At 43.3% G+C, this 21,833-nt stretch overlaps 1 protein-coding gene across 1 annotated transcript in view; it reads right to left on the bottom strand.

Moving 5' to 3' along the window:
- Window positions 1-500: 500 nt before the first annotated feature.
- Window positions 501-21,833, bottom strand: part of MOB3B (MOB kinase activator 3B) — a 102,299-nt gene continuing 80,966 nt past the window's right edge. The window contains exons 4-5 of the mRNA XM_014954820.1: window positions 21,023-21,225; window positions 501-2,786 (exon numbers count right to left, since the gene is read on the bottom strand). Of these exons, the coding sequence (XP_014810306.1) occupies window positions 2,757-2,786; window positions 21,023-21,225 (233 nt within the window). The 3' untranslated portion in view covers window positions 501-2,756. The remainder of the gene's footprint in view (window positions 2,787-21,022; window positions 21,226-21,833) is intronic.

Below are 21,833 nucleotides of genomic sequence, written 5' to 3'. Positions count from 1 at the left end.
TCCACCAGGATTCTGCCCCTCTCTTCCAGAAGGGAGGAAGGGGCAATGTGATACTTCCACAGTGTGATGCCACGTTCCAGACACTGTTCTGACAGGGATATCAAATACCAGGCATGGGAAAAGGAGAAATGGCCCATGGTGTGAGTGGAGGCAAGAGACCTGTTGGGAGATACTCAGCCAAAGGCCAAACCCTGCCATTGGGAGAAAGTTTATTCTATCACCCATCAAACTCCAGGTGCTCCCCAGCAGAATAAGCAACCAACACAAGTACATTTTGCACTCTTTTGTGGCTGGTTCAGCTGCTGGGATGTAATGGGCTTCTCCCACTACAGGAATTTCAGCCAGGTCAAAGACAAATCCTTCATTTCCCTCCTTTGCCTCATACAGTGCACTGCAGTAGAAAAGGAAACACAAGGGGTTATGAAAAACAGTTTTAGAAAAAGAAAAATACTCCAACAGATAAGTTTTGCACTCACAAAATGAATGCATTCACAAAGAGGTTATGAAAAAAATAATTCATTGCAACTGGGAAAAAATTCTGCTTCCTCTTCAGACCTAGTTACAGTGAATAGACTCAAAACAGCACGTGGTAATTAGCGTAATAAAACAAAGAAGAGATTATTCTAGGCATAAAACATCACAATTTCAATTTGCGTAGTGACTTTGATCTTCATGCACCAAATTCCACACATTTGCATCTTCGTGTTAATCTTTAAAGCATAACACTGCAGCCACATGAACACCAAGTGGCAACTGGCCACAGCGAAATTCAAGGGTGCTGTATCAGCTACAGGTCCTTCTCCATCACTGCAACAGTCCAGCCACTTCGGAGAAGCACACAAAACCCTTCCGTACATGGTTGATGTTGCAATTCCAAGCAGTTGTCATCCACACCTACCACGTATCTTCTTTCAAAGACGTACCATTTCCCATCTTCTTTGAAATGAGGCAACTAAGCTCAGCAGCGGCCATGGCAATGAAGTCCACAAGCAAGTTATATCCTGCAAAAGTGCCAGCAGGCCAGAAATTATCTGTGTGCGCATCCCAATCCCCACAGAATTAACCTGATTGCAAAGACCACCGAAGGCGGTGGGAACGCTCCAGTCCATCCCCTTGAAAGCAAAGGATAATGCTGCCTGCGTGATCCTAAAGGTGCAGAAAAGCCTCCCCCGTTGCTGCACTGAACTTGCACAGACAAAAGCCATTTGTCCCAGCAAGGACGTGATCATCAACATTCGCAAGTCCTGTTTTACACAAGCAGGCAAGCACAGCAGAAGGTACCACAGTAAGAGCTAGAAAAGGCTTGGTGTTATTTTTTAGAGCCTGCAATCCCTCTATTTTAAATGTTCCGTCACTGGATACTCTACAAGATTTGCTCCTGACACTGTATCTCAGGAGATGTTACGTCCCTAACTCACTTGAGAGGGAGGCAGCAACAGGGTTCAGCACTTACTCAGGAAGGAGTTATCTGCACAATAACACAAATGTGCAAAATCCATTAGAAGGCACAAAATATACAGGTGTGTTCCACTTGATTCCCATTTATTCAGCAGTATCTCTCTTGCAAGGTGTCTGTTAAGTATTGCTTTAATTCATTTATTTTTGGAGAAAAACGCCTCTTATGAGGGCATATTTGGCGTAGAAGACTTGATTTACTGCAATGGATCCTTCCAGGCTGTCCAGACATGTGTTAGTTAAGTTGGACTGAGTACTGGGAGAAAAAATTGTGTTAGTCCAGCATGGAAAGCAAGCTACACTGCCGGACACCCCTCAGATGCAATGGAGACCTTCACTTAGTCCATCCTGCTGTCAGCTTGGTACTGCTCGTCTTTACCATGTCTTTCTCCCAGTTACTAAAACTAAACTTCTTTTTCCCTGAAAAGATGAAATTTTCAGGTGAATGAGAAGGATCCCTTTTCTAAGGGGACAAAAGGATATAAAATTACATGGCAGATTGGTGTACTTCATAGGATACTTCAGGAAAATGCCGATTATAGCTGGTTTTTTAGGTAATGCGAGAGATTGAGCAGATGGGCTCTCAGTTAGAGCATGAATTCAAAGAAAAGCATTCAGCACTACAGAGCTCTGTCTGGATCCCTGCTCATGGAACTGAGACCAGAAACTGTCCCATTGTCACCCAATTATGAGCCACAATGAAGCACAAACTGCCCAATCAGCTGAAGAACACAACGTGTTCCTGGAAACACAAGGCTCGCTGGCATATGGGAATGGTGGCCAAGCCTTGGGTGGCCTCTGGTGAGGGCTGGCTGGGGGGCATTAAAGGCCAGAAGTCTTCTGTGATTCCAGACCCTCTTCATATTCTGCGGCACTTGGGAAACAAAGCACATACCAAGAAACAAAAGAGAACATCATTGCAGCTAACAATGCAGGTTTTTTTCAGAACAACTCATCTGGAGATCAGCCCAGGGATCTGAATTTCAGGAAAGCTTTAGCAGCAGGAGCACAGTATGTCGTTGTTCATGGGTGAAGGGGTTCTTATCCCTACCGAAGGAGCTCCAACTGATATTGACTCTTCTTTTTCTCCAGAATCCATGTCACTCAGACAAGGTTCCTAGCAGCATATTCAGGGTTAAGAACGCTGACAGTGGTGGGAAGTATTTGTGAAAGTAACTGTGGTTCCCAGCATTCCTGCTTGCATGGATTAACAAGAAAGCTCAGTCCACAGGGGCCCTCACGTTTTTGAGCTCCGCGGTAAGAAGGAACCTGGACTTTGCTTTTCTTCAGTTGGTAGCTTTTTAGTGACACATCCTGGTTGTCATCTCTTTCTGTAAAACAAGAAGGGCACATTAAAAAGCAAATGTCATTTCTTGTGAAGTGGACACACACCTCTTGCCAGTTAACATTTCTGCATCTCTGCCAGTTCCTGTGGGTTTGTGTGCCATCATGGTTCTGCTCCTCTCTGTCACTTTCAAGGACAATGAACCTGGCAATTAGCAGGCAGCATTTTGAAAATCTTGGCTGCTTTCATACCTTACTAATACCCTTGCCATGTCACGTAAATGGTACTGCATCCCACAAAAAAAGAAATAAATCACCCTAAAAAGCAGGAAACCTTTTAGCTTAATGTAAGGAAAAGGATTTCAATCGTCGTCATTGAACCTGCAGCCAACAGGAACCATGGAGATACATTCTTTGCCCAGTTATTTCTGCCTACACATGGACACAAATCTTCTTTGAGACTTGGCCAGAGCAGTGGTATTGGTCTCTGGATGGAACCTTGGAGCTTTCACAGACTCCACTAGGAACTGGGGTTTGGGATCCATGTAGGATTTTATTTGATCTGACTTATAGGCAGCCTGATACAGACTCTGTGGGAAGTGGTTACCCTGTTCTATAAAACTCTTCCTATTTCTCAGCAGATCTTCTGGAAAGATGTGTCAGATCGTCTGTCCAACAGCCACCTACATGAACGTTTGCTGTCAAGGCTGAAAGGCTGCCACATCTAAGGGTCACCACAGTTCTGCAGGTTGTCCCTTTAGCTCCTCTTTCATAGTGTCTTTAGACTGTACGGCATTTCACTTGGAAAATCTGTTTAGATTCACCAAGTTATCTGAAGTTTCAAAAAATCTTCTTAGCTGCTGCAAGTAGAAAGCTCAGAAAGGGACTACTTGTTTCCAAAGTCTTTGTTTTCATCCTGGAAGTAACATCATTATCTCCCTCATCTGAAGATTAACTAAGTGCTAATGCTTCTCGAGAGAGCGTTCATCTTTGCAGACCCCTGAATTTACACACACTTGGTGTCTGCAGCTCCACACTGTGCTGCCAACACCCCCAGCTCATAGGTCTGCGAGGCAAAACACCACCACTTCTTTCTGCAGCTGCTGCTGAGCAGCTATTTGCAGTCAGACAGTCGCATCTTATCCTGTTAGAAAAGCAGTAAAGAGGGTCATGTGGACCATGTACGAGTCATTGTAAACTTGGCCACCCTCTTTCAGGAGCAGTGGGAGCCAAACTGCCTCCCAGTAGAATAACAAAACATCATAAGCAACACATTTAACATGCAAAATTCATCTCCATTCTTACCTTAAAGAAAAAATATCACCAGAGGCAGGAGTTTAGACAAATAAATGTGTCCAGGCAAAAGAAAGAACAGGAGCCTAGATAATCTATGTGTAAGATGTAAACTAGAGGCTTTGAACCAGTTTGCCATGTGAGTTTCTGAAATGTTTCAGGTCTGTGCAGCTGTGAGTGTTCCACGACTCAAGGGGCGTGAAGCGTGCACCCACCATGCCACTCCTAACTTTTCTGTTGAGGCAGAATTTATTTTTCATAGTAATGCAAATTCTCCCCAGGCTTCTCCCTGTCTTCATTTTTGGATTCTTGTTTGGTTATACAGTTATATTCATGGTTCCTTACATCCACGGTTTTCCCCCCAAATGCTATTCCCCCACACCCTCAGGAGGACATTGCTGCAAATGTTTCTGCAGTTTTCTCTCTACTTCTACTTAACAGTCCTTCTGTTCCACTGAAGTTGTAAAGACAGAAAAATCTCAAAACTTACAAAATATCATCATTTCCAATGCACAGAAACTTTTCTGTATTGCTTATATTGTTATTGGTAAGTGAAGGACACAGAAACGATCACACTGGATTCCTGCACACACGTGCATGAGCTTCTACTGGTTTCAGCCCATGACAATGAACTAGATGTGCTTTAAAAAAACAACAAAACCAAGCCAAACATGATCCTTATAACAGTGAATTCATATGTGCTTTGCAATAGTGACCTACTTCTAGTTGTTTTTTTCCTTAGAGGAATTTATAATAGGGAAGAAAAACAAACAGGAAATGGTTTCTCAAAGAGACTGCTGTAATTATGGAGCTGGCAGAGAACAAGCTTCACTTGACCTGCTGGTGAGAGTGGGAGGAGGGTTGGTACTCAGAGTGTCCAGCCTGGGCTGGGCAGCAGCACGAGGCACGCTCTGTGCTGCAGAGCCCACTGCTGAGCCTGGGACAGAGCAAAACGCTGCCTCTGAGAGACTGAACCTTTAAAAACTGATCATCCACGCCTCACAGAGCCTGCTGGGAAACCTCTGCCTCATTCCGATGGCACCAGGGAACAGAGCACACAGTCCCACTCCACTGAACTCAGCAGAGAAGTCCCCCTCAAACCTCCACAGAGTTCTGGTGCCTTAGTTCTTCTGGTGGTGCACAGCCATTAACACAAACTCAAAGCTGAGTCTTCAGTGATTTCTGAGTCTCCCTGCTTTTGTGCTTCTCTGGAACTTCACTCTTTCGGGAAAGGTGTAGAGGTACATACTTGGCTAATAATTATCAATTAAAAGCACATAAGGGTACATCCCAAACATGGGAAATGACAACTAGCTCTTGACTGACTCTTTGGGGAAGGCAGGAAGACTGGAAACGCTGCCTCTCTGTCTTAAGGGACTACAGTACCCAGCCCCAGCTGGGCATTAAATTAAATGCCCAGGCTGGACAGACAGGCTAGAGAATCAGATACAGAGAGGCACACGCATCATTTTTAAAGATATTTAAAACTTTGAAAGTCTTTCACTGCTTCCTAAACCCCCAAAATATTGTTAACAGAAACCGTCCATACTGGAGCCTTTGATACCACATGTGCTTCCTCTCGAAAACAATTGACAAGAAATTCCAGAGCATTATTCTGTATTGCGGCTTTCAGGCTTGTTCCTGTTCTCAATTTGGGATTACACAATTTACTCAAAAAATGGAGGCAGAGATAAATGCTGTTTTTCAAAGCCAAAATACAAAACAGAAAAAAAAATCTGGACCCGATCTTTGCATTGAACATGCCCACACACCAGCCACTGAGGAGAGTTTAACACAGAACTTCTAAGTAACTGATAAACATTTGCTCTTCTGTGCCAAGTTGCTGGAGGTATCACTAACTCACAAGCAACCAGAATTCTGTCTGCTTCCTTAGTCTTTGCGATTTCATGGAAAGGGTTCATTCCTCAATATTTTCCAGGGAGCATCAAAATGATTTCCCAGAAGAAGGGAAAAAAGCAACATAGAGTCTTAAAAGGGTGATCAGTCTTTATCTTTGATGGGAGTCTCGTCCTCTCCCCTCCCTCCTGCTCTAACATGTACGTGAGATACATTCAGCATATAAATCTGTACTTATTTCACTTTCTGCTCCTTATCTCACCTTCAAATAAAGCTGGAAAAGTATAGAAAAAAGTATAACATCAGCATACATGAATAGCTGAAGAAGAATCTTTTTAATGGGACAAATCTACCTATGGGGATATGTTGACCAAATCTGAATGGGTTACAAGAAGAATAAGTTCCCCAATAAAGAATCATGTTATCCTAAGAAAATGGTGTTTCTGTGCTTGGGTGAGTCAAATACGGAGTCAGCAAAACATAAGGCATGAAAAACCCAGACATCGCCTTTGTACTGGTATTTAATGGAAGCAAAGGGTCTGCAGTCCCCCTTGTGAAGTGACATGAGTAAATAGTATAAAGAATAGTATTCTATAAGAACACCAGAAAAATTACAAAAATCAATAACCACCTTCACTAAAACCAGGGCTGCTTTAAAGATTCAAATCCTCACTCAGTGCCTGTGCCCCGACCTCACTTTCATGTCCCCGAACCGCAGCGGAGGAGGGCTGGCTGTTCACCCTCCTCACCTCCATCTGCCTGTTGGTGAGTCTGAGGATGACGTGACAACAGCTTGTTTCAACCCTTTGGCAACTGTTTTAAACACGGTGAGGGTTTAAGATGTGGATACCAGTGTCTGAGCAGAGAAGTGGCCAGAGGAAATGCATTACCTCCTGACGGGCAGGGATAACCTGCCTGGAGGTACCCAGCAGCTTGGAAGACCTGACCTAGCAGCCAACAGCAAGGAGATGCCAGCAATGGACACCATGCACAAGTCACTTGTCCCACCTTATCTACTTACAGAAAACAACCTTCCACATGTACCCTGTCATCTCTTCAAACTCCGTAACCCCCCCTAAAAAGCATCGTCCAGCCTCAACCATAGCCTTATGGTTAAGGAACTTAGTATCTGCATAACAATCCTGTCAATAAATGGATGGTGCTGGGCAGGAAGGCAGTACACAAGCAACCCCTCTGATCTGTGCTTCATGATTAGAGGGCTCTGCTGGAACAAACACAAGCATCACTGGGACATATCTTTCTCCTCAGGCAGAAAAGCAAGGGGATGCCATACACACACAGAGAGGCTCCGTGAGGTACCCATGGAGACTCTTTTTGGTGTTCAAATCAAACCAGAAAGACAGAATATGTAGATGAAGAAGCAGAAGACTTATAAGAACATTTTACATATTGTTCTTCAAAGCACAAATGGCTATGACTTTTGCCACTTTTTTGGTTTGTTGTTGTTTTCTTCACAAATATTTCAACAATCGACAAAAAATCATCATGTGGACAAAGCTCTTTGTACCCTGGTCACAAAAGAGGCTCTTTACTCTGGAATAGCACAGATCACACGGTCTAACATCCTGTGCTGCACAACCAATCTATATTCAGGCAGCTAATTGAGAGAAAAGGAAGGCTGAAGACAGATTTGTAACAGTTAAGTCATTTGCCAAACTCCTTTTTTTTTGCTGGCATTTTCACTTAGGGTCATGACTTCAATCTTCATTTAGAAATTGTTTTCCCCAAAGTTACTCAAAAAAATTCACTCTACTTCTTCAGTTGCCCCTGTCTCTGTACAATGACAGAAAAGACCCACAGACTGGTAATTGCTCTCGGTGGGCATATTAATCATTTGGGTATTTCTTCTGTCAGGCTTCAGGAGATCTGCCACGTGAATGAGTCTCAGTTATCATGATGCACAGGACTAAATTAATCTCTCCTACAATCTGCATGGCTGCAGGGTGGTTATTTTGAAGCTAAGGAGGGCCTGATAATAATCGCAGTTGATTACTCCTGAATTTTTACGATGAATTTTGCAGGACAGAGGTAATGCTCCCTGCTCTGCAAATGTAATCCCTTATCACTGATGATAAAGGCATTTTATCAGCTGACTAAGTGGGAAATGACACTGCGAAAGGCACCTGTCGGCAGGGTTAGATCCAGGCAGATAACACAGAACATGCAGGTGTGTGACCCACGTGCTTAAACCCGTCGTGTTCCAAGGAGGCACCATCACCTTCTGCATGTGTTTGCCCTCTGTAACAATAAAATGAAAGTCCTTCTGTGGTTGGTTTTGTTGCATCTTCCCTCCTTAAATGAACTTCAAATGTGCTGCTTTTGTTGGAAAATACGACGTGTTCTGAACTTGGTGTAAAATCTTTGTATATTTGTGATCTGGTACTGCATTCTATAATAATGGGAGAGGGCTATAGTTTAAAGCTACTGAAGCGGCACACCGAGGACGCCTGAAAAGTCAAGAAGAATAGGGAGGAGATTGGCATCTAAAACGGGCCTGGAAACCTACCAGAAGGACGAAAGGTAAAAAGTACACGGCGAGGAAGACGTCTTACTTCATCAGAAACGACCACCGAAGACCACCAGAAGGGACTGGAATGTCGCCAGAATGACGCAATCTATGAAGCAGTCCCTAATGAATATGTAATAAGAGGTGATGGGGTGACTATTGAATATGTATGAAATTGTATAATCGTGAGGGTATAAATTGTAAGTTGACACGGTCGTCGGCGAACCAGATTTGGGTGACTACCCCTGGTTCCCGGGCCCGTGAAATAAAGCACCGCATATAACTACCTTCCAGTGGTTATGTGTTTGTCACCGACACTTTTGGCACTGAGGTCATGCAGAGTGAATGAGCAAATAGTAACACTCTCTCTAGCATAAAATTTTGCAGGCAATTTATCAGGAGACATATTAGTTCTCTGTTATTAGCTAAAATTCTGTTGCATATAGTAGATATTTTATATATTTAATTTCATATACTAACAAATCTATTTAAATGAGACAAGAAATACTTCTTTCTTTTTTTTTTTTAACAAAACTGTTAAATTCGTGTCACCAGATTTTTTCTTTTGACAATTAGAAAAATGGGCCTTGCCCTTGTTTCTCTGTTTTCTGGCTCGTGTGGGTTTAGAAAGACTAATACAGCCCTAAACAAAACTCAGTAAAAGTAATAGAGTCCTTAATCCGGTACTGGTCAAATTATGAAAATATATATTTTTAGTTAGTTAGAATAGCCTTCCTGAAACTCGTTTCAAACATTGTCTTCACAATTGCCTTCTGATGCCAGTTAGACTACAGGATTAAGTGTTACACAAAGGAAATTATATTTTTTCAACAGTTATCCAAAATTTCAAGTTGTTTTTAGTTCTAGGACATCTCAAGTTTTGCTGCTGTGTGGCTTATTTTTTTAAGCAGTCTTTTATTTGTGAAGGTTGACAATACTCACAATTGGATTGCATCCTTTTTTCAGTCTACCAAGGGCAGCTGAGATACATCAGTCAGAGAAGCACGGGATATACCTGACCTGGGGAGATGACATTTTGTCGAGGAGGATGAAAAGCAGTTGTTGTCTCCACAGTAATAGCAGCATAGTTGAGATGCTAATGCAGATGGGACAAAAGCATTTCCAAAACCATTACATGACCCACGGCAGAGGAGTTCCCATTACACTTTTCTCAGTGCTGGAGAAAAGCTTTTCCCAGTCTCCACTTGCTGTTAATGTGTGTCCACACTGAGCACGCTGACCAATGAGGACGCCTTTGGTGTAACAATTAGTGTAAGTGGACTCATACAAATTACAGATGGAAAAGCCTAAACTCTGAATGGTTTGGTCACTTTGTGATTCTACCTACAGCATAATAAAGCATGTTTAGGGGACTAGAACATTTCTCTTACAAGGAAAGGCTGAAAGACTTGGGTCTTTTTAGTCTGGAGAAGACTAAGGGGAGATCTGATCAATGCTATAAATTCTTAGAGGGTGGGTGTCAAGAGGATGGGGCCAGGCTTTCTTCAGTGGTGCCCAGTGACAGGACAAGAGGTAACAGGCACAAACTTCAACATAGGAAGTTCCATCTAAACATGAGGAGGAACTTCTTTGCTTTGAGGGTGGAAGAGCCCTGGAACAGGCTGCCCAGAGAGGTGGTGGAGTGTCCATCTCTAGACACATTCAAAACCCGCCTGGACACGTTCCTGTGCAACCTGCTCTGGGTGGACCTGCTCTGCTCTCCAGAGGTCCCTTCCAACTCCATATCATTCTGACATTCTGTGATATTGTCCAGGGTTTTTCCTCCCTGGGGCATAACCTGCAACTCTTGATTCACATTGGCTGGAAGCTCATAATGAATTAAATAATGATGGAAACAATTTTTTATGTATCGTGCCTTTTGTATTAAACTAATCTCATAGGAGTTCATTGTAACAAAAAATAAAGGAAGAAGTGCAAAAGCCTTAGGCAGATGCTATTTTGCAGTTAGTTTCTACTCTTTCTATGTTTTGCAAAATTGAAGACATTTGGACGAATAGCTTCTTCAAACGTTTCCTGTTCTCACTTTATTCTGGACTTATAACTATAACTCTTTTTGTATTAATGATCTCTTTGAAGTACAAATGTGGTGTTGTTTAGTACAAACTGTGAAGTGAGGATTAATTGGAGAAGCCCTTTTTATTCAGCAGGCTATAATTTACACTTATTAGCTAAACTTGAAAAAAGGACTTATGTGGTGTGCTCCTCACCAGCAACAGCCATCTGGACTTACGCATCCACAAATGAGAGAGAACTCTGTCGATGCAAGAGGTGGCACAGCGGTTAATCCAGAGCACCAAAAAGAACCACTCCCCAATCTCTGAGGTATCATAGAATCATCTAGGTTGGAAGAGACCCTTGGGATCATCGAGTCCAACCATCTATCCTACTCTACAAAGTTCTCCCCTACACCATATCCCCCAACACCACATCTAAACGACGCTTAAACACATCCAAGGATGGTGATTTAACCACCTCCCTGGGCAGCCTATTCCAATGCCCGACCACTCTTTCTGTGAAAAACTCTTTCCTAATGTTTAGTTTAAACCTACTCTGTTGGAGCTTGAAGCCATTTCCTCTTGTTCTATCACTAATTACCTGTGAGAAGAGACCAGCACCAACCTCTCTACAGTGTCCTTTCAAGTAGTTGTAGAGAGTGATGAGGTCTCCCCTCAGCCTCCTCTTCCTCAAACTAAACAGTCCCAGCTCCTTCAATTGCTCTTTGTACGATTAGTTCTCCAGGCCCTTCACCAGCTTCGTTGCCCTCCTCTGCACTTGCTCCAGCACCTCGATATCTCTCTTGTACTGAGCTGCCCAAAACTGGACACAATACTCAAGGTGTGGCCTCACCAGTGCTGAGCACAGGGGGACAATCACCCCCCTACTTCTGCTGGCCACACTATTTCTAATACAAGCCAGGATGCCATTGGCTTTCTTGGCCACCTGGGCACGCTGCTGGCTCATATTCAGCTGCTTGTCAATTAGAACCTCCAGGTCCTTTTCTGCCAGGCAGCTTTCCAGCCACACTTCCCAAGCCTGTAGCGCTGCATGGGGTTATTGTGGCCCAAGTGCAGGACCTGGCCTTGTTGAAGCTCATAGCATTAATGTTGGCCCATTGATCCAACCTAAGTCTCTCTGCAGAGCCTCCCCATCCTCATGCAGATCAACACTGCCGCTTAACTTGGTGTCATCAGCGAACTTACTGATGATACACTTTATATCCTTATCAAGATCATCAATGAAGATGTTAAACAGGAATGGTCCCACCACTGAGCCCTGGGGAACACCACTTCTGACTGGCCACCAGCTGGATTTACCTCCACTGAGCACACTCTTTGGGACCATCCAGACAGCCAGTGCTTGATCCAGCACTGTCGATGACACACAGAAAATTGTCAGTAGGAAAGTCCTTCTGTCCTGCTGTTCTCAGCAGCGTGTGCTTAGGTTCAGTGCAAGCAAAGCAGCTGGTGTGATAAAAATAGTAATTAAAAACATGCACACCAGAAATTATTTACTCAGAAATCCTGGCACTGCAGTGTATCTTATGACTCTGCTTTCTTTGAGCATTAAAGTCTAGAATCCTACTTTGCAGCAATGTCATGTCCTCGAGTTCTCATTTCTCCTCTAATTTCTTGCAGGAAATAGAGGAGATGGAAAAGAAGGCATTCATTTGTCTACCACTGAATTCTTGTTCATTAAGTGACCAGATCCCTCTGTTGAGAATTTCTCCTCATTTGTACAACCTAAAAGAATTCCTGTTGGATAGTATCACCATACCTCATTGAAGTGGAAAAAATGAAAGAAATTATGTCTACTTTAAAGCTGGCTCAACAGGTATATCTCTAGTTTTGGATAATACCTGATCAAAGACTAAGTCACTTTGTGATGTCTAACAGAATTTAAAGCAAATATAAGCAACAACCCTGTAGGGAAAGTAAATGACTAGTTAAATTCACATTGTGAATTGTACTTGTGAACACTGAATTTTGAATAGTTTTAGAATAGCCTAAAGAGAGCCACTGGCCACACAAACAAACACATGTTGGCAAACAGCCTCTGATGCAGTTACCTGTGCATATGCACATACTGGGAGTTGGTTCTGCATCAACTGGCCCATGTAACTCCGGAGCACAGTTTTCTACAAGGCACATCTTTACCTCTTACAAGGTAAATCTTTAGCAAGTGAATTTTGCACTAAGAGAGGCTGACAGTCAATTTCACCTAGCAGAGGGCACGGTGTGCAGTCTTGTGGGAGAACAGACAAAAGCATGTCAGAAGGGATGGAAAGCTTGGTGCCAGCTTCTGCAGAAGAAGCTGTTTGGGCTGGGCTTAGCAGGACTTATCAGAGTGGCAGGAGCTGCCAGCTCACCCTCTGAATGCCCCAGTGTCAGGCATAAGGAAAACAGAAAGAAAAGCTTTTCATACAGAAGCTTCACTGCTAGATTTTTGGGTCATAATCTGTAAATGGCACATTAATTAGGGAATGATTAGTTATCCTTCCGGAGCATAAGCAGCATCTATGACTCCCTGCCTAAAGCTTAAGCCATTCAGACAGTACACAGAACTCACTGGGAAGTCCATAAGGATAAAAAGCCAGAGGTATCTTTAGAACACTCTGTTAATGTTATTGTCATCTTGCTCCTTGTAAGTGCTATGATACAGGCCACGTCAGAAGGATCTGCAGGGCTGTGCTTTGGTGGCAATGAGCAGCAAGATAAAAACAGAAATGGGCAGTTATAAAGGCTGGTGATAACAAGAACATAGTGATTTTAATGAAATTGGTTCTCCTCTGCTTTTGAGCTCAAACTGGCCTCTGCTGACTGGCTAATTGATACTTCACAGTCTGCTGATCTGTGGGTACCATCACTGCTTCCATGAAGGTTGTAAATGGACATGTGGAGGAAAAAGGCCGACACTTTGCCCTATTTTGTGAATCCTGCGACTGCTGAGTTTTCCACTGTGGGCACTGGATGGGGCTCGTGCCAGACGGGCTGTGGTTATGGTATTTCTACTTTGCCTGTGGCATTTCTGGCCAAGAATTGCCTGATGAGCAACCATTTTCTGTGATACAGAGAAAGATGCAGCAAGGCTGCTAACTGTTTGTGAAAAGATGAAGAGTTTGTGGTGAATTGGATGTGCAACAGCAGCTGCTTGGGCCTCACGCAGAGCAGTGACAGATCCTGATGCCTTGCTGCGGCCCTGGCAAAGCAAAAAGCACAAAAAAGTAGCAGGACTTATCAGAGTGGCAGGAGCTGCCAGCTCACCCTCTGAATGCCCCAGTGTCAGGCATAAGGAAAACAGAAAGAAAAGCTTTTCATACAGAAGCTTCACTGCTAGATTTTTGGGTCATAATCTGTAAATGGCACATTAATTAGGGAATGATTAGTTATCCTTCCGGAGCATAAGCAGCATCTATGACTCCCTGCCTAAAGCTTAAGCCATTCAGACAGTACACAGAACTCACTGGGAAGTCCATAAGGATAAAAAGCCAGAGGTATCTTTAGAACACTCTGTTAATGTTATTGTCATCTTGCTCCTTGTAAGTGCTATGATACAGGCCACGTCAGAAGGATCTGCAGGGCTGTGCTTTGGTGGCAATGAGCAGCAAGATAAAAACAGAAATGGGCAGTTATAAAGGCTGGTGATAACAAGAACATAGTGATTTTAATGAAATTGGTTCTCCTCTGCTTTTGAGCTCAAACTGGCCTCTGCTGACTGGCTAATTGATACGTCACAGTCTGCTGATCTGTGGGTACCATCACTGCTTCCATGAAGGTTGTAAATGGACATGTGGAGGAAAAAGGCCGACACTTTGCCCTATTTTGTGAATCCTGCGACTGCTGAGTTTTCCACTGTGGGCACTGGATGGGGCTCGTGCCAGACGGGCTGTGGTTATGGTATTTCTACTTTGCCTGTGGCATTTCTGGCCAAGAATTGCCTGATGAGCAACCATTTTCTGTGATACAGAGAAAGATGCAGCAAGGCTGCTAACTGTTTGTGAAAAGATGAAGAGTTTGTGGTGAATTGGATGTGCAACAGCAGCTGCTTGGGCCTCACGCAGAGCAGTGACAGATCCTGATGCCTTGCTGCGGCCCTGGCAAAGCAAAAAGCACAAAAAAGAAACTCTTCAGTGTCCACCATCTGCCTGAAGCACTTCTAATGAGCTCATCCTGAAACAGACAGGGTGCTTGGAGAAACTCAGGAGAAAGTGCAGACTTCTGGCTTTGGTCTCCTGCATTCTGGGTGACCCCCTGAGCACCTGGCAGCACTAGCACTAGCAACTGCTGCAAGCCCAAGCTCCCACAGGAAGGCAGGGACTCTCACTCTTCCAGCTCACAGTGAAGGACCCCACCTTTGGCTCTGGTTGTGCTGCCAGAAGAGCAGGCAGCCATGGTCATACCATCACATTTGCCCCGGCTGCAGGTTTCCATGGTCAGAAAGGCCAAGGAGCAGCAAGAACTGAACTTGGCAAAGGACTCAAAGAATAATAAGAAGGGATTCTACAGGTATGTCAGCCCCAAAAGGCTTAAAATAACTGTGGAACTATACCTTAAGTGGTTTTGGCTTTTTAGAATAGGCTATGGGAGATACTGGTCAAAAGGCCTGGAGATGTAAACAGTGTCTTTTCACAAACAATGCCACACGGGTGGCTGCACTTCTGACATCCTGGCTGTAAGTACAAAAATATCTCTTCATTTTCCCCCTGTTGTTTTTGGTTGTTCTGCAAACGTGCCTACAAACCTGTCAGGTACCACATCCATGGGGTGCAGAGCACCCTACAACAGCGCACAAAGCAGCACATTGTACAATATTGGTGGAAAACTGGCACAGGAACATACCACCTGTGACTGCAGGGACAGATTTTTCTCTTAATTTTTATGGGAAGATCTGGAATAATTCCACTGACTGAAAAGCAAGTGCCTCATATTAGTATCCATGTCACCAGTGCATCAATGCAGCTCAGAATTACAAAATATAGGAGGACTGAGTTATGGTCATTCTGCAAATGTGTAATTTCCTGAACATTTTTAACTTTAAAATCTTCTGTCACCCAGACCATTATAGGTTTTTGAAAATACAACATAATACTGCTTCCTAGGAGGCACAAAGAGACAAAGAAGGGAAAAACCCCATACAACTGAACAGAGTATAATGATTAGGTTAATGCACTAAACACTCATCTCTTTACTTAGTAGACTGCCTGGAAAAGCACTAGAAATTCCATTCAGAAAGACAGTTTTCTATAGAGATGTGAAAGCCCCCACATTTATCTGTTTATTTTTAAGCAGCTCCAAATATTGGATGATAATATTATCAGAAGCTAATCTTGCTGTAAAATTTTTACACTGAGAACACTGGAGAGTGAAACTATTACTTTCTGTTCTCAGGAAAAAAAATGTTTATAAAATATGACTTCTGAGAAAAAGGTCAAAGTTTTCACTGTGTGAGATTTATTTTAAAAAAAACCAAAACAAACCAAAAGAAAACCAAAAACCAAATTAAAAAAAAACTTTGTGAGAATGAGCAAAGCAAATGGCTCATATTCTGCTCTGTAAGAGGCCACTGACACTGCACTGGTCAAACAAGAACGTATCTCTGGGAAAGAGGTTTCTGCATTTGACAGGTCCTTGTGAGAGCACCAAACATTCTCAAACCACGTGAAGCATCCCTTCATTTTTGGCAGGGTCCTCCTTGCACATCACTTCCCACTGCTCATTGGCACCATTGGAATGCTTGAGCTGCCCACCGTTCTGTAACTGGGTGACCAAATGGAGGCGAAATATACTTGGGTTTGCCACCCAGATTTTTTATTAGAACATGACTTTCAGAGTACATATCGAACGTGCAAGCCCTGCACACATTCTTGGGCCCTCTGTGACCTTGCACGGAGAGACTAAATAGCTTTCTTTTTCCCCCCTATCTCTCCTCTCTAGAGATATAATTTAAGGTTATGTTAACGTGTAATGCTCAATAGTGAGAAAAAGAGTGAGGTCCACACCTCCCACAAGTTTTTAAAAAATAAATGCACCTCAGGAACCTTGTTCTTTCAAGTGTATTACACCACGCTCAGACCTCCAAATTTAACACTGAAATCTCAACACGTTTTCAGCTGTTTGTTGTTTTTTCTTAGCTTAACTCTGACCATCACAAGGAGGTCACCAGCTACGGCTAAAGAAGACACCCCACCCCCTCATGCTGAGGAAAGGAAGGAAGAATTCTTTCTCTTTGAAACAGTGTTATTTATGGCAGAGAGCTTCTTCTATGACCTGATGCTGCCACATGACTAGAAGACACTTTCAAAGGATAGGTTCTTTCAGGGGAAAACCGCTCTACTGTAGCAGTACTTCTGATAGTTAGCCTTTCTCTCCTGAGATGGGAGGAATGGAAAGTGATACTTATCAGAGAAGATACTCAGCTCTCTTAAATGGAAAACCAGATTTATGATGATAGATGCCATGTTGAGCTAAAGAAATCAAAAACTGTTTGGAAGTGCTTATGTTGCCTTGCAGACAGCAGCTTGTATTCCTTAAAAGTGACAAAAGCTGATGACTGACCTGTCCCAGAAAAATGTATTAAAACCAGGTCTTAAGTTTTATCTTAACTAAAACGAGCTACACCTTTTGCTAACAGACTGATAGACTGCTAGTTCCATGAGATGTCTACGGAGCCAGAAAGCATAATGTTGTGGTGCTTGCGTACTCCCCATTTTCACCACTGGAACTCCAGAAGCAACAAGAAAGCAAATCAGCAAACACCAGGGTCAGGAACATGGGAAGTTGTGGTCTTCCCATTCCTTTTGCATGTGTCCAAGAACCCAGCTTGCTGCCAAAGGCAGGATGTTGAATTAGGAGCAAGCTCTGCTCTTACTACAACTCTTATTTTGTGACATCAGAGTGCCTTGCAGACACTGTTGAATTCAGACTCACAGTACTTCTCTCAAATGCTAAATACTTTTATATCCCCCATGGGAAAACTGATGAAGAGAGCTATTAGCCAGAGACAAGCAAGAAACCCACAACAAAGCTGGAAATGGAAAGCAAGGCTTTAACCAACAGATTGCACATGATGGACTCTGCAGAGGGTGGTTCGCACTGGGCTGAATTGGCAGGGTTTTAGTTGGAGGGGGCTACAGGGGTGACTTGTAGTGGTGGGAGGTTATGTGCCAGTCACAGCTAGTTCCAGATCTCCTGGAAACCACTGCAGATAAGCCACCATGTGCCACCACTTCAACCAGAGAAGCATGTGGTGCCTCTGTTCACAGATATTTAAGAAAGCAGCAGCCGCTGAGAGGAGAGGGCACGTGGCTGGTGGCACTGTTGGGGCTGTGGTTGGAGACAGACTCTTGGAAGGAAGTGCCCTGTGCCAGAGCAGGCACACCTCTGAAGGGAGCGTAGGTCATGGAAAACCCGCTCCAGAGCAGGGACACCACAGCAGGTCTGTGTCCCATGGTAAACATATTCTGGCATGGAGGAAAACAAGAAGCAGTACACACACATGTGGTCTCCTGCATTGCCCCTCTCCTCTCCAAAGGTACTGTACTTTTGCTACTGTAATACGTAGCAAAAACAAGGTGAGTTGATACCTGGAAGGGGGGAAGAGAAGATTTTTTTCTGAGTTAGATCCTGGGGAAGAAAGGTGTTTCTTCACAAACTGTTTTATTTAATTGTCTTTTTTTCCTCAGTACCCATATCTGAAAGCAAAAGCTTTTTAATTGGCAATAAATTAAGCAAAATTCCCAAACCAAACTGTTTTGCTCATGATGTGCTTATAAAGTACTCTGGCGTATTTCTTAAGTCCTACATACTATGAAATCCATTGCTTGAGAAAAGGGATCACAGGAAGGAAGTAGAGGGGCATTACTTGCTTTAGCTGGGCTGCCAATTAAACAGTTAGTCAGTGTGCTGAGTTAGCTGCATTAAGATTCTCACTAAAAAGCACTTTTAGTGTTTAAAGAACCCTATACAAGCAGTCACCTACACAGGGTGAGGGTGGGATGGAGGTAATAGGCACCACTCCACTAGACAGTTTTTGCTGTGAGAAGAGGCTCAGAAGTGAATTAAGGTGCATTATTGCCAGTGAAAAATAAAGCAGGTCACACAGGGAGACAGCACAAAGCAGATGCCACATCTTAAAATGTGAACCTTAGTTTATTTCCTGATAACCTCCCCATGGAGACATGCCTTAAAGGTCTTCTGAGACCTCTCATGGTGCAGACTGCCTTGTCTGGCTCTTAGCTGCAGGAAAGAGCAGATATACTTTCAGACTTCTTCTTTTTCCTCAAGTTAAACAATTGGACATGCACTTTTTTCCTCAGACCATTTGTGGGGTCAGCAACTGTGCCAGCTTCCTTTTTTGTCCCCACATAAAGCTGCTCTCTGAAAGACTGTGGAATCTGTCGATTTAACATAGTGATGGGGATGGTAATAAGATAAGCAGCATTTCAAACTATAGCCCTCTCTTTGACTGCAGAAAGGACAAGTTATGCAACTCCCAAACGGGAGGGGGAACCCTATCTGACTCGCTTCATTTGATAACTGCTGTACTGAGTTGCAAAAAGCTGATAAAATCTATTTTAAACAAAGAGCGTTAAGTCCTGCAGGCTAATATTACTATTTATCTACTGCCCGATTCCCCAATTTTTCTCCCTTATTGAAGTTCTGTTGATAAATCAGCTGCCTTGCTGTTTATTAAAGCATGTGGAAGTCTGTTTATTTAATCAGTTCTTAGCCCATTTTCTAATTAAGGGAGATAATGTAGGCTCATTTCCTGCCATAGTGAACCTGGCAGGGTACAGGTTGTCTTCAAATACTGCATTAAAATTCAAGATTATTTGTAATGTCTGCTTTTGTTTGGCAATTCCTTCCCACCTCTCTGCCCAGCTGAAGAGAAAAATACAGATGTATGGGGTGGGTTTTTTTGCATTTCCACATGGCTGACACCCACCCAAGTCAAGGACAGAAAGATGGAAGTAGGTTGAGCCTTGTCAGTTTGCTGACATACTGCCTCCTCAGTGCAGGTGAAACGTTTTTCTGGGAAACCCTGCAGCCCAGCAAAGTTAATAAGACTGCATCATATGATGATCCTAAGGATAATTTTGTGAAGGGAGAGAATGCTGGAACTCAAGGGTAAAGCAGGCACCAGTTGGAGCACGTTCTAGCTTGCTCTGCTGCTGGACTTGGGCCACCTCCTGCACCACTCTGGCCCCAATCCTTCGTCTGTCTGCTTAGTGCAGGAATATCGCTAATCACCAACTGCAGCATTAAATCATTTTTGTCCTCTCTGTCCAAGCAAGGATCTTATAACAGCCTTAAGACAGACTCTCTCTGAGATATCCTGCCTTGTATTTCACTTGTGACACATCCTCAACAATTAACAGCTAGAGCTAACTTAGGATCCCTAGTCTGGCAGTGAAGTTCTCTTTTGCAGGGCCTCCTTCGACCCCTTAGGACAAATTTAGAGGGCATATTAAGTTTTCCTATCTAAAAAGATACTACAGATACATGGCAAGTTACCAATACAGGCCATACACAGTCTTTCAAGAGACTTAGGAACTGCTGAAAACAAGACCATCCATTTTGTGTCTTTCAGAAGCATTTCATACCAACTAAGCTAGACACCTCCTTGCAATGTGCCTTTATGTGGAACAACTGAAAACTTGACACTGTCCTGGGCAGCCCTGTCCAGGTGAGCATTTGGACAACATGGTATCCATAGATGCCAGCCAACATCAGCTGTTCTGTGATTCTGTGGAAAAAAATATCCCAGTCGTTCTAGCACTTCATCAATAAGCCATACAACACAGTATTTTCCAAACTCTGACCCATGGAGAAATGTTGCCATGAGCCCTTTTAAAGCTGGCTAAAAGCCCACAGTGAAGGTTTGTGCATAAACCACTTTCTGAATTGTGCCTTACTTTTCCTTCTCTGCTTAGACTTTTATTTTATTTGCATTTGCAAGCAAGAGCAAAAGCGTTTCCATTTCTAGAGCTTTACTTTTGGAAACAATGAATTCAATTTTGATCTATTTCAGTCCAAAAGGAAGTGTCTGGTTTTGTTATGCTGTTAATTGTCTGAAACCTCTGTCTCACCTCATCAGTTTCACTGAGATCCAGAGTGTGCTCTGGATCTAACACACTCAAGACCTTCACAAACACCTACTTAAAGATTAAAAAAAAAACCACAAAACAATTCATGTTTATATAGAGCACTGTTTCTTTCACATGCATTCAAGTGATTACTATGAGTACCATGCTGTTACTGACCAATGAAAAAAGATAGAATAAAATTATATATAAAATGCATAGTGCAGGAGAAGCAGAAGACAACTGAACCTCTATTTTCAAATGGCAGTATTTCCCACCTTGTATTTTTCCATATAAAATACATGGCACTTTTCTCTTTCTACTAGTGTCTCACAAATACTGCAGCAGATGGAATGGTTCTCTGGACAGAGGCAAGAGTTTATCCGTTAAATTGTGTTCACCAATGGAACTTTATTTCCAGAGGAAACACACTGCAACAAGTGAGAAAGGCTCTGTGAAAGGAAGAGGAAAATTTCCTACAGCTCTCCCCCAGACCCCACACTTACCAAAGGCTCTAATTCCTTGCGGTCTATGAGGTTGAGCTCTGTCACAAAGTAATAAAAATGCTTGTAACAGGTATTGACATGGGCCTCAGCACCCATGAGGATGATACGGTCAAAGTGATGAATGTAGACATGAACAAACACTCGAAAAAGGCGGCAGAGTATCTTCTTGCAGATCTGAAGGAAGTTCTTTGGAAAGGGAACACCTGTGAATAGAGAAAGCAGAGTTGTCATAACCATCTGTCCTGGTTTGAGGTAAAACAGAACTAATTTTCTGTTTAGTAATTTTACTTTTTGAGCTAGGCCTCTTCTGACTAACTAAACTCTGAAATTAACAGCATATTGTTCAGAAACTGTTCACTCTCACAGTGATAAGACCTGATTATAGCAAGGAATGGTGAGCAGAGAGGCCCCTGCTTATACTTATTGCTATAACAACCAAGGTCAGGTACATTTTTTATTTGCCCCGTTGGAGGGTCGGAAGTGGAAAAGCGTAGAGGGGTCACACCTGTGGGGAGGAACGGAGAGGACAGGTGACCCAAAACTGACCAACAGGGTATTCCATCCCATCTGCACCATGCTCAGTATAAAAGCTGAGGGATCAAAGGGTCAACTCTCTTCCTTCAATGGCCGACGTCCGAGGAGGACCCTGTCTGTTCCTCTGCCTTTGATCCCGATCCGAGCATTCCTGACTCCAGATCTGGAATCTGGCTCCTGTCAATCACCGAGTCCGGCCTGGGACTTTCCCCTGCGCCGGCCGGAGACGTGATCGTCATCCTGGGAGCTTGATACGGTTCTGTATATACTGTATACA

This window comes from Calidris pugnax, unplaced genomic scaffold, assembly GCF_001431845.1.
Source record: "Calidris pugnax isolate Ruff unplaced genomic scaffold, ASM143184v1 scaffold157, whole genome shotgun sequence".
Classification (NCBI taxonomy): Eukaryota; Metazoa; Chordata; class Aves; order Charadriiformes; family Scolopacidae; genus Calidris; species Calidris pugnax.
The sequence above is the reverse complement of the archived record's forward strand: the minus strand, read 5'-3'. Positions and strand labels throughout refer to the sequence as shown.